At 42.3% G+C, this 14138-nt stretch overlaps 1 protein-coding gene across 1 annotated transcript in view; it reads left to right on the forward strand.

Annotated features, from left to right (window-relative positions):
- Positions 1-7734: 7734 nt before the first annotated feature.
- The window catches only part of nsmfa (NMDA receptor synaptonuclear signaling and neuronal migration factor a), a gene marked incomplete at both ends in the record, with an annotated part of 34973 nt that continues 28569 nt past the window's right edge, over positions 7735-14138 (forward strand). Inside the window, one exon of the mRNA XM_080047183.1 lies at positions 7735-7805. Within this exon, the coding sequence (XP_079903309.1) occupies positions 7735-7805 (71 nt within the window). The remainder of the gene's footprint in view (positions 7806-14138) is intronic.

Raw genomic sequence — 14138 nt, forward strand, 5'->3', positions numbered from 1 at the left:
GAAAAAAACTAATGTGGAAAAATTATTAATGGGAGTTCACTATTGGTGACAAAAACCCTTAAAAAAGCTGCTAATGAAGAGAACTGGGTGCAAACTGCTTAATCCTAAAAGGTTTCAGGTGAACAGATCTAGTGAAAATATTTATGGGCATATTTAATCATCCCAAGTGTCTGATGAGGAGGCAAGGGAGGAATTAAAAGAGGGAACGCGGGCGCGATGATAGATGGGAGGGAGGATGGATAGACGCATAGTATAGGGCGATATCTGAGCTTTGTCATTCCCTGCGTAGCCTATAGAGTGCCCCCCCCCCTCCGCCCCCATCATAGGGCAATTCCCTCATCATGCCGAATGAATAAAGACCTTTAATCGTCCACATCATCCATCTATACGGGATTTCTGCAGCTCATTTATCGCCAACTGCCTGAAATGTCACAGGGGCGTGGGTGGGAGACGTGACAGCAGGGATTCCCGGTCGTTAACCAGGCCAGGGCGAATGACAATTACCATCCGGCCACCTTTGCCCACCATGAGAAAGGGAGCGGACTTATGGAGCGATGGGCAGATGAGTCACAAAGGAGAGGGGGAGCACGATTTAGCCGTCTAATGAAGCACACGTCCACTGGCGGTAAATAATGAGGGCTGTCCGAAGTGTGTGAGGAAATCAAGGAGAGCCCGCCATGTGACGTCACGTAGATTAACTTTTATAGATGAGGTGGACACACAAATGTGGACCGGAAAGAGACAACCTCCTTTAATCGAGGACAGTCATAGCCTTCTCTCTCTCTCCATCTGAGTTCTTTGTCTAACATCTCTTTTCATTAGTCTGTTTCTTTTCCCCCACTCTCTACCTCCGTCTATTACATTTGTGTTCCCCATCTGCCCACTTACTGTCCTCGATTATTTTGAAGTCTATGTTCTCTCCTTTCAGTATTTCTCCTTGGGCCCTGTTTAGGGTCAGACAGTTTTTCCCAAGACTGCCAAATGCTTTGTCTCTAGGTCATTCTACTATTTAAGTATTCACAAGCAGTAGTCAGTTGCTCTCCTTCCAGTCCTGGAGAGTGTCCGGTTTCAGCACCACGGAGAGCTCTATATAGACTTTTGATTTTATATGAGGTATTTCTCTTTTTTTATCATTCCTTTTTAACTGTTGCAATCTAGCGAAGCTGTATTGTTACTAGAAAGGCTTTCAGGAAAGTCTGGCGTTATCACGTGAGGACCCCAGCACCACACCTGCACTCCATTTTGAGATTAAATGCAATCATCAAATGGTAATTCTCAAAGTTTGCTATTTTCTTCTCTTCAGTTGGCTTTCTTTGACTCTTCCCATTTAGAAAACAGATTAGGCGTGGCATAGGGGCATGCTGGTGAGGTGGGGGTTAACAAAAAAAAATAAGAGAGTCAGCAGTAAAACAGGTCCGGCAATAACTACTGTCATACATATATCATAAAATGACAAAGGTCAAATGACTTGTGACCCATACTGGGGGTGCTTTGGTCCAGAAAATTGCTAAGTCAATAAATACAGAAAAGAGGAGTTGGTCAACACACACTCTATCAACAGTGAGGAACTGCAGTCACAAGTGAAAGATCATTCTTATTGAGAGCCTCTAAAATATATATTTATATATATTTTTAAAGATGTACAGCTTTGTTGAGCTTGGAGTCCGACAGAGAGGGCAGGAAAATCTGCAAATAATTGTGAGATGGCCTAACACACTTGGTTTTGGTCTCTTCATTGAATTTGTTAAAACATAATAAGTATTATAACCAGCTGTATGCATTAGAACATGAGAGACAATTCCAATCTAAATGAACAGCCCTTGCTTGATGATTTAACTGAATATTAAATCATGTTAAAATGGCACTGTCATTTTCAATTGGAAAGAAAGAAAAACTATTTGTCAAAAACCACATTAACATAATTCCCAATTACTTAGGCAGACCAAACAGCTGATTTAAGCTGCTGCTGGCAGCTTGTCTGGTCCAGTACTAGGCACTGACACAAAGTACAAATACAAGTGCAAGCTACAGTCCCAGACCTTAAAAGGTATCTGCTTGTTATGGCAGCTCATTCCCTGCACAAACTAGAAGTGTTCATGGTTCGTTTATCAGCTACAGTGAGAGTGTGTGCCATTGTAAATTGTATTCACACAGGCTTCTTAGGGTGAGATTGATGTGGTGGCGACTTCATGTATGCAAACAGGAATAAATGTCTCCTGGCTGACCTTGCTTGTTAGTTTATTTGCCAGTAGCTCAGGTGGCTCCCGAGAGAGGGTGGAGAAGCAGTGGAAAAAAGTTGAAAAATGGAATCACTGTACCAGAAAAAACATAGATGGCTTAGATCATGAAAATACAACCACTTCAACAGATCTGAAGTAATTGTGCTCATTCATGACTTGGTAGGGATTATCTGTGCTATGCTATCATGCTTTCTAAGTTGCAGTAATGGGATGTACTAAACCGTTGTGTTATTTTCTGACACACACGTGCACAAACACACACACACACACACACACACACACACACACACACACACACACACACACACACACACACACACACACACACACACACATCATTTTCTCTCTGTCCACGGATTGCACCATCTATCATCTGCCCATGAGTCTCTCCTCCTCCCTAGCACACTTCATTTCTGTGCCTTGCTTTCTATCACTTTACCGCTGCCATCCATCTCTTCTCACCCCACCCTCCTCTGTCAGGTGGAGCAGTGTCCTCCCTTACACAGAGCTATGCAGTAGGTTTTTGATTCACAAACCTTTGAAGAGAGACATTGATTCTAGGCAAATGAAGCAATATGCTGATGTCGATGTTGAACTTTTCTTCTGTCTGTTTTAATATTCGTTCATACAAATGAATGCTGATAGGGAAACATTATCTTCTCTCTAACTTGTTTAACCCTCATTCGCCTCCCAAACTGTATTCCTCTTTACTTTCTTACCATCAACCTCTCCCTCCTCCTCTATCTACAGACAGTCTGCAAGCCAACACAGAATATGGTCCACTGAAAATGTCCATGATGTTATTATGGAGTGAGATATAAAAGGTGTGTGACAAAAGTAGCACACAGCACCATGGAACAGGTTGATGCATGAATGATCAGCCTATTTGCTTGAATGAAAAAGAGGGAAGAAAAGAAAAAGAAAAAAGCTTTTGAGGTGTATATGAAAGACTCACAAAACATCCCAAGCGATAGTATAGTTAAAGTGGTGGTGGCAGAGGTAATAGTGGTACTGGCGGAGTTATCAATCACATGCTCCTCTCATGTCTTTGCTTCAGTAACTTACTAGTTATTCTTCAAAAAACAAGAACCAAAGTCTACAGCCATTCTAGGTGCTGTACTTGGGCACGACAGTTCTCTGAGCTAAATCACTTTGTTATGTGATACCAAGCGTGGTGTCCCGTACGCCCTTCCGGACTTGGCTCATGGTGCCAGTGGTATCCAAGGGCTTTTGAACAGCATCTGAGAATGAACTCTAGCAGAAAGCTCCCAGTAGAAAAAACTTAGACTGTGTAGAATGTTGTTGACAGCCTGGTGCAGACACAACAACCTTATACTTCCAAGGACAAGGGCCAACTGCAGCGAGTCAATCGATCTGCAGAGAAGGTCATGGGGCTGCGATCTTTCATCACTCCTCCAGGAGCTGTTCGCCTGTTGGACCCTGGGGCCAGCAGGAAGGATCCTAGCTGACCTCTCTCAACCTGGACACACACTCTTTGAGACGCTCCACTATGGCAGCAGGCTACAGTCCATCAGGACCAAAACCTCCTACCACAAGGACAGCTTCTTCCCATCTATGGCTGTTGCTGTTTCTGTATAGTGTTGGTGCAGATGGATGGATCAAGGCCTTACAGTGGCCCAGATGTTGTTCTCCTGGATGCTTCACTGAGGAGGTCTCAGATGTCATGGTCAATTTTAGCTTTAGAGCAGCTTCATTGCCCTCTCTTTCCTCCACCTATGATGCCACTCGGCAGTGCACACCTCAAGGTCATGAGTATCTTGTAGCAGAGGATGCTGCACAGCTCTGAGACAGCTCTTCTCACCATCTCACTCAACACCTTGACCCGTAGCCTCAGACTCTTCAGCTATGGGGGATCTTTATCGCTCTGTTATTATTGATGCAGGTTTTTTTCCCCGGATTCTTCCCCTGCAGCCCATATCTCTCAGCTGCTAAGGCTGACGATGATGTAGTCATGAGGTATATATCAATATCACCCCTGGCAGTTGCTTCCAAGAAGTAATCAGTGTCTTCATCAAACTGCCAGTCAGTCCTTTTCCTTGCCAGCTTGGGGCTACTTGACCCATGTTACGGTGTTCTCTTGGGGACATTTCCCAAAAATTATATAACTTAATAGTTAGATGTCTTCATATTGTTTCCTTCATTAAATAATGTCACAAAAAAGAGGTTGTGACCTTCTTAGGAAGCTTTGTGAATTGACCATAATGGTCATGATGGGAGGTGTGTTGGTGGTGGCCTGTTTTTTAGGTACCAGTGAGACAAGTAAATACAATCTAGAAAGTCCAGTTTGCATAACAGATTGAGTTAAAGGCTTATCAGATGCTAAAACACTGTATGGTGGCTTCTAATACTCACAGATAGAATTTTAAAATCTCTAGAAGGTTATCACGGTGGCAAGTATTTTGTCCTTGGTCACAAGTAAAGTAATCCATCAGGGATACAGATGCATTAATGTTATTGGTCAAAGCAGCGGCTAATAACTGATTCACTTATCAGTGGGACAAGTTAGGTTAATTCACACCAACAATAACATATGCAACATGACAAATTGTTTTTTATTGTTCATTAATCAATAATCAATTTGTTTTCACAAACTCTGAGAAAAATCTGATTGAGAGTGTACATTCAGCCCGATCAGAGCATCTATCGGGCCCACTTGGGGCCAGCTACTATTGTTATGGTTGCAGACTCAAATATTGATCTGCTTTGCAATCAATCAAACGGTGAGTGTTTGTCAGGGTCACAGGAGACAGTCATATCTTGGGCAGATGTGGATTTATTGCTACGTGTACCTTTCATGTCCTCCCATTTTCGCTGCCTTTCATTTATTCTGTCACTCCTTTCTGCTCCCTTTTCAGCATATTTTCCCAGCACTGGCTATCCAACCACGTTTGTCTGTGCCAGCAAACACATTGCTGCACTCATTTTAAAGAATGAAAAAATGCAAATCCATTTTTTCATTCATCCCTGTGTCTCTCCCTCCTTCTCTCTCTCCTCCCCCTGCCTTTTTTCTTTTGGCTCCCCGTTGTCCATTCATGCCTCCTCTTTCCAACATCTTTCTCTTCTTATTTTTTCTGGCTCGTTTTTGCAAGCTCCACCGTCCCATCCCCTCTCTGCGTTCATTCATCCCTCCTTCTTTTCGTGCTCATCTACAGTCCATCCACACACGTTCCCTGTCTCGTCAGAGCTGCCTGGAATTATTTACTGCTTAATGGCCTACAGCAGCTCACACCAGCCCAGTGGTGCTTTGCTTTATTTATTGATTTTCATTCCCTTTGTCTTAGGGTGTGTGTGTGTGTGTGTGTGTGTGTGTTTGCGTGAGAGCAACTGTGGGCAGGAGAAGCCGTACTAAAAAGATATAAAGCCCAAGGACATCCTGCACATTGGAGCTGCCGTTGAAATGACCTGTGGATTGAAAGATTGATTGATTTGATGTGTGAAGGCTAATCGGCCGTTACTGGGTGATTCGTCTGCTGCTGCATGGTGCTTCTATCTGTTTATATGATGTGTGCAGGTTCCCATTTGCATACACCACGGGTCGGTGAACCACATTTACTATCTTCTATCACTGAGTAGAGAATCAATTGTTTCCAAGCAGTGAGAGTTAAAAGATTTTCTATACTCCTGTGACTTTTTTTCAACATCGATTTATTTAAATAAAGGGAAGACAATGAAGCTGTTCAGCGCAGCGTTAAATCATTAAGACATTTGCATATGGTTTAGGTTTCTAACGTTAACTTCAATACTAAAATGATCTGGTTTGAATATGCAGTGTTCTCAGGGTGGTTTTCTTGCTTGTAGAGAGAGAAACATTATGTCATCAGGGATAAGATGACGTAATGAGTCTTTAGGTCTGTTAAATCTCAAGTCTCCACCACACACAACTCCATGCATGGACTTCCACCAAGGCTTGAAGACACTCCCAGGAAGTTATTGAAAGAATATATTTAAAAAATATATATATTAAAAAAAAAGTTTTGTTTAGCTCCTAACGATGCAGAACCAAGCAGAAAAGCCTTGAAGGTTGAATCAAGGATTTTTGCTGGAAATGTTATGGGTATGTTTAAGTATTAAATGTACTGACTGATTGTCTCAGGTCTTCTGTTTTGTAAGGTTGGCTGAAATACCAAGTTTATGGAGAAGATAACCATTGATAGAAGTGGGAATAATGAATACCTGATTAGTAGGCCTAATTCCTAATTCTAAATTAAATTCTCAGACAAAATTATATCCATCCATCCTTGACTGAATGCTGCACTTATTTCGGACAGTTGTGTTAGAATGTTCACCCAGCAGATGTTTCATTAGACAACACAAATATCATTGTACTTTTTTCAGGTTACAAACAATACTCTTAGTGATAATGGCAGAGCACACTGCAGACACTGTTGTTGGATAAATCTGAGGTATTTGCAGTTTGTTGCTGGCATTTCCACCTTTCTACTAAGTCGCTGTTAAGAATACCTAGCCATTTGCAACCACAGGTGCATTGGAAAACAAAAACACTAAATGGGAGCCTTATGGAACCACATGGGAGTGCTAAAGTAGCTGCCCAGCAATTCTGCTCTGATTTGATACTGTTGGAGCTGCCCTTTATGATCTCTAACACCCCCTTATGAATACTAATAGGACTGGAGTTCCTGCCACATTGGATTGAAAACCAGTAGCATGATAACAGTAGCCTTAGACTGTGAGTGATGCTCACAGGGCACTGCAGCACCTCAACCTCAATGCTCCCTCCGTCCTTGGCTGTGTGGACGAAAGCCTTTCCATTTCAGCCAGCATGCCTATGTGTGTGTGAGAAAGAAATAGGGGGGGGGACCAGTTTACCAAAAATGACCGGTTGCATAACACAGTGGCCATAAATGATAGAGATACACAGATAATAGTCCAAAAATGGATGAGATGAAGGGCAGAGAGAGGTTCCTGATGGCACCACTGTCCACTCCACGATGCCCTCCCCTTTGCAATGATGATGATGATGATGATGAGGAGGAGGATGATGATGATGATGATGATGATGAGGATGATGATGATCTCACCACCTCTATACCAATGCATTTTCAGATCAATGAGAGAGAGAGAGAGAGAGAGAGAGAGAGAGAGAGAGAGAGAGAGAGAGAGAGAGAGAGAGAGAGAGAGAGAGAGAGAGGAGCGAGGGAGGGAGAGAGAAGTCTGAGTATTTTCAGCCACACACTGACAGATGTGCAGCTACCCCACGTACGTGCTCATACCCGGAGAGACAGCAACTGAGAGAGAGGAGGAAAGAGAAGACCTCTCATTTTTTGCATCTCTTTCTCTATCTGCTCAAGGATTTCCCTTCAACTTTTTTTTCCTCTCATTATTCTGGGCGTGTTTTTCTTTCTTTTTAATACAGGCTACTGTTTTTTTAATTTATTTATTTATTGTCGCATTCCCCCGTCCTGAGAGTCTTTGGAATGAACTGTTTCTTTGCCTGCGTCGTTTCCATGCCAGCATGGGAACTGCCGTGTCCAAAAGGAAGAATTTAAGAAACGATGCGATATCTTCCGTGGCAGCAAAAGTTAGGTGAGTGACACCCGGAACCCTCTGCCCTTTGTACCCGTTTTATAGTGCAGCAACCTCGGGGGGATGGGGGGGGGGGGGGGGGGGGAGGGTTTGTCTTGACAGGTCTTCAAGCCATCCAGGTGCGAGCCAAGCGAAGTTGACAGGTGTGACAGTTGGGGTGTTAAGGATGAATGACCACTGCGCTATCCCGGCTACAGCTCGTCCTCCCTTACATTGCGCAGGGTGCTTCTTTGCGCTTTTGTCACGTCTCCCGACTGTCCCGGGGAGTGCACCTGAGCAGTTGTGTGCTTCAATTACCCTTTGATTCATTCCACACTGCAACTACCTATTTGGGAAGCCTGTCCTATTATTCCACGATACTGTTTTATAGGCTATGACTACATTATCTGGCAAAGGATATTAGCCCCTGGCGCGTCGCAGCTTTTACTGAGGTTATGAATGAAGCCGCTCATTGTGTAATGAAAGTCATGCAGAGGCAAAGCGAGGGATGCTGTGACTCAGATCGGCAACACCTTTATATTAACCCTCACTTGCTATAAAAATGCACTGCAATTGGATTTCTTTCTTTCTTGTTTTAGTAGCCTAATTGAAAAGCCAAAACAAAAACGTCTTTCTGTCTGGCCGCATCGACCCGAGCTGACAGCGCAGCGTTGAGGCTGCTGCTTGCACAGCCCGGCGGGAAAAAAGATCCTGCTGTCAATGAATCAATCACCGCAATAGATGGGAACGTTAGCAGTGATCACCAATCACGGTCAGTAAGTCGAGCCGGTTCACTGGGGGGCACTGTCAGCGGCTGTTAATATATTCAGCCCGGCAAAGTAGCGGGGCTCAGACTGTTTGGCACGAGTCCAACCCGTTAAAAGCGGTAAACGACTCACTCTTTAAGAGACGACCAGTGTATGAGTTTTATGGATTTTTTTTCTTGTTTAAATGGCCGGCTTTGCATCGATTTGTTATGGCACCACGCAGGCAAACTAATACCCATCTCTCCGTCCTGCCAGTGGCTGCGTGTCTGAGGGTCGAGCCTAAGAGAAAAGCACGTGTGTTCATATGTCTACACGCGAGGCGATCTTCAGTCAGATCAGAATATAGGCCTACAAATTCGGAATTTCTGGCTTAAGCAATGTACCGGCAGGCCCTCGTGTGCGATTTCAACTCTATCAATGAATGACCTTGACTCCCAAGTCCCAACACACCACAGAGGTGGGCTGATGTCGGTATTACGTCATTCTGTGAGTCTTCCTTACGATATCACAGTCCAGCACGTGTGCCTGCAGTGTCAGTGTGTGTGCCACCTTAATAATGTGAAGCCCAGGTACCAAATAATGTGTGTGTGTGTGTGTGTGTGTGTGTGTGTGTGTGTGTGTGTGTGTGTGTGTGTGCGTGTGTGTGTGTGTGTGTGTGTGTGTGTGTGTGTGTGTGTGTGTGTTCAATGAAACTACTGAAATACTAGCCCTACTAGTACTGGTAACTGTTAAGATGTACACACTGTGTCAGAGCTCTCTTCATTAGCTTTAATGCAGCAGTGTTTCATCAAGGACGAAGCAAATTATTTCCCACTAATCTTGAGTTTCTTCTTTTTTGCAGCATCACTTTATATCACCAAGAGTTTTATGTGAGACGAACCATGAAGATTAACTTTTCTAATTACGAATTACTTGACGGCTCAAGTTTTTTATTTTTTTTACATACCAAGCATTTTTCTGTGGCAGTGGAAGTCAAGGGATTTTTCCAAAGTCATACGGACTTATCCTCTTGGGACTGTGGCTACCTGTTCTAAAAGTAATGGCAATCTGTCCCATAGTTGTCAATAATTACCATTATTAAACAAACACGTCAACCTTCGGGTTGCGTAAGAGGTTTCAGTCATCATAGTCAGCCATACAGTATAGGCTTCACCCTCTGGGTACCACCAATGTCTGTACCAAATATTATGGATATTAGGTATACGGAAATGGATATATTTGGATATATTTCAGTCTGGACAAAGTGGTTGGAAGAATGACTGCAATCCCCTAAACCCATGCAACACAAACCCTTTTTGGAAAGCATTGACAGATGAGCTTTTTCTGTTAGGTATGAGGACTTGTTAGCAGACACCACACAAACGTGAAGGAGTGCATTCAAAGGGATACATAAATAAGAAACACTACAGAGACACTGGCTTCTGTTTGTACCCCGGTGTTCATCTGTGTCTTCCCATGCATGTTTATGGATTGCTGGTTATGAAACAGGTCACAATCTCCCCTCCGGCAGCAGCACATGAGAAGTAGTGAGCGACTGAGAGCGAGGGATGGGAAGGAGAGAGAGACAAAGAGAGAAAGGAGAGATTACCTCCAATTTAAACAGCAGAATTCTGCGACACTTGAGTGTAAAAAGCAAATGCTTTGATCTTCATTCTGCCAGAGAGAAGGTCTACTCAGGGCCGTGGTTTTGGCTAAAGGGCAACGGACAGCAGTGTCACAGAGCAGTGGGGTGTGTGAATGAAAGCATTGAAGATGAAATGCTTGGTTTTTCTAATTGGCCAATGGTGACTTGGTTTAGTCAAAACAGACGACAGGTGGAACTGGGAGTGTATTTGTTGTAGATCTTTAGTCACTCTTCTCCATGGGGTCTACTGCCGCTATGTAATTGTTTAAAAAAAATAAGTTATTCAGATTCACTCAACAAAGGGAGGATGTGGTTCCTCTTAAATTATGAAAATCTGGCAATTCTTTGCTAAAATCTTGTTTTTGTGCTTTTCAATTATTTAGTAGTATGCAGCTCCGTACATTCCCATTTGGGGGGAGGCAAAACATTTTCCATCACATTTATTGCTTTCTCCATCTCTTCGCCTTCCCCTTTTTCAATCAGACAGTGTCTGATTTCTTTGCCCTACAAATGCTGAATGAGGCAGATTTTATTGATAACGGTCTGAAGAATAATAAGGTGTTATGTGATTGTCTGTTAGTGTCTGTCTGCTATCATCCACATGTATTCTTTTTCCTATTTATTCTATGACAAAAACAATCTCAACCCGGGTTTTGCTCAGTTGTTACTGAAATGTAGATGTTGAAACTCTAAAAAAAATTCTACAGTTCAATAGAGCTGAGCAAGCCTAACTTGCTGTTCGAAACCTTGTTACACAATCTAAAGAGCCATAGGCCTTCTTCACAGTATTTTGAATTGTCACTAGAAAAGTACAGGAGTAAATAGAAACATGAATGGCTGAAATCCATTTAGCTGCTTCAGTTTCAGGGTCCTAGAAGTGTTGCTTCACTGACAATAAGCCACGGCTTACTGGGACACCTGAATAGAACAGAGGCTTTGTTAATGTTATGAGTAAAATGTGCTTTACCTACTATAACAAGTCTGCGAATAAATTATCAATAAAGAAATAAATATTTTTATTGTGTATAGGGAACTACTTAGAGTGCTGTGTGTTCCTATGTAAGTGAAATCACTTGCATCACTAATTTTTGTATGTGGTTGGGGTGGTCATTCCCGATCCCGATCAGGTGCTTACACTCCCACAAGTCCCACAATGCATTGCACTTTCAAGGCTCCAATTAACATTCCCGAGTCCCTTTGGCTCTGAGCACACACAACACACCTCTCAACAGGTTCATGTATGCTCCTCCGTGGGTGTGTGTGTGTTTGTTGGAAAAACTCAATTCAATTAGACCATCCGAGAGGCGGGATTCGATTACGGAGCATTAAGAGTGAGAAATCTCTTTGCCTGGCAGCCCATTGTTTACAGTGGGGAGACGGCCTAGGAGACATCAGCTCTGATGATATTCACACCTATGGGAACACTGCCAGGGGAGTGATGGCCTGTTCGCAAGCCATGAGCCGCTTGTCCTCCAAAGATATATGGAAACGGCATCACAATGCACTGGGAAAAAGGCACGAGATGATTAAAAAAGGGGTCAACGATCAAATGAAATACTGGTTGTAGCAGCATAATAACACTTCTCTTTTAGTACCTGGCAGTTCTGTAATCTCCTGTGAGTCCTCAGGGTCTCTTTGGTAGCCTTGGACATAATTTGTTAGTCAGAATGACAGCTTTAATTTCAGGAGAACCAATTTGTTTTAGATAACGACCATTGATTGTTTTTTCTTTTGGTATTTGATGCCTATTAACTATTGTAATTATTATTGTAATTATTATTTGTTGACACATGGGTGAGATGTCTTCATTATAATCTCTTTTTGAGACTTTCTTTGGGTGAGATTTGTATAAATTTGCTATCTATTCAATTTCAATGTTATCCATATGCTTTTAAAGCCAACAGTATATTTTACATTCCTGCAGATGCAAGGGTAGAAAGATCTTTTATGAAAGAATCATGGCAACAAATGGTCGGGAAAAATAAGTGGATAACAAACTATAAATGCTCAGTGTGTGTATATTAAGTAAACACAATCTCGAAAGATTTCATAAAATGAACAAGAACACTTTGGAATCAACAAGTCCTCATCGTCATCCTGCACCAGGGATTGGACTGTAAAAACAATGCAAAAAAAGGACTTCATTTTAAGTTCACCTATTTGTCATATAAAAAGGTTACGAATTATTCCCTTTCCCAAATGATAGCCATCTAATTATTTTATGAAAACTTTGGCTTTTTTTTCCATCTAATTGCACTAACCTTATACCCACATCCCACACATTGCCTTTACATTAACTTGTCTTGACCTTGAAAAAGCGAAAATATGCTTTACTTGCAAATGTGGGTGGGCATTTAACACCTGTCAGCCAACACAACCGGGAGATAGTTTGATTTATGACCACAAAAAGCGTAGGTGTAAAAGCGCCCTAATGAACAGAACAAACGCAGACAAACGTCAAATAAGAAGAATATAAACTAACACTAGAATAAGTAATGGATAATGGGGGCGCCCTTAGCTCAGTTGGTAGGGCGTCCCCCCCATGGGCCTTGGCCAGCAGCGGATCCGGGTTCGATTCCAGCCCGCGGTCGTTCTCTGCATGTCACTCCCCTCTCTGCCCCATTTCAACTCTGTCTCTACACTATCAATAAAGCATAAAAATGCCCAAAAAAATATCTTACAAAAAAAAAAGTAATAGATAATGTTTCACCGTCAGAAAAAGGGCATGTTGACAGTTTACAATATACTCATCTGTCACGTACTGTATAGTAGAGTTTTAGGTCTGAGGTGCAACTTGCTGTTGATTAGGGTCCCTATGCACTTGTAAGGTGGTAAGAGGAGTTTGTGTTCAAGAAGGAGTGGAGTGTGTGTGTGTGTGTGTGTGTGTGTGTGTGTGTGTGTGTGTGTGTGTGTGTGTGTTTTAATTTTGTCTGACTCATTCAGCTAGTCGTATCTGCTGAACTGTACACCCTGACAACGGTGAAACATGCCTCATATTCACCCTCACACACGCTTGCTCACTCACAAAGGAACAGGATAGATAACCAGGCCATTAGCAAGAGCTTCAGGTTTCATGTTATGCCCCCTTTTGTTTACATAACAGAATTAGAGTAGCTCTTGGAGATAAGTTTAGTCCTAGACATTGGACAGACAGTACAGCATCCTTGTTGTACTTGACATTGTAGTTGGAGGCTGTCCTCAAAAGAAAGACGGAAGCATCAGTCGTTTCAGCGGATGTACAGTGAGTATACATTCAGTTCTACTGTAGTCAGTTACAGTGACACTAACCCTTTAGTAGCCATAGTTATGATAACTGTTGGGATAACGTAGGGAAATCAGTTGATTTTATCTTTTGAGCACGTTACGTTTTTTTTTTTTTTACTAACATCCAATGTGGGTTACTTTTAAACCCAACCCCGATTGTTGACTGACTTTAACCATGTGGTGATTACTGTAACCATGACGAGAAAGATTCTGTATCCTTCATTAAGTTGTCATTTGAGAGGAGTAGGAGAAAATAACTGCTTATATGCGTCAATTAGGGGGGTTACAAACAAAGTCATATCTTTTCGAGGCTTGTTGGGTAGTTGAGAGTGGGAACTGTTTTCTAAAACTCACGGTTGTTGTGTTCAAGGACTATTTGATATAGGAATTGGCAGCGGAAAATAATTGCATTCAACAGTGATCTAACCTTCCCTGAAGAAAAAACAACAAACAATATAATAATATCAACTCATGAACGGTTTGAAATAAAAGTCACATTACAGCAGGAACACTCCATAAAGCCTCTGCAAGTTTATGTTCATACTTAAGTGATGCTAATGCCTTCCCTGGAAGATTGGAAATCGTTCTTAAAACGAATCACTAGAAAGTCCTTTTAGTACCTATATTGGAGTTAACGATTACATAACCTGATATTGGAGAATACAATTTCCATTTTTAGCGTTGAGAGTCCAGTAAATA

This window comes from Ammodytes marinus (genome assembly GCF_949987685.1).
Source record: "Ammodytes marinus genome assembly, chromosome: 18".
Classification (NCBI taxonomy): domain Eukaryota; kingdom Metazoa; phylum Chordata; class Actinopteri; order Uranoscopiformes; family Ammodytidae; genus Ammodytes; species Ammodytes marinus.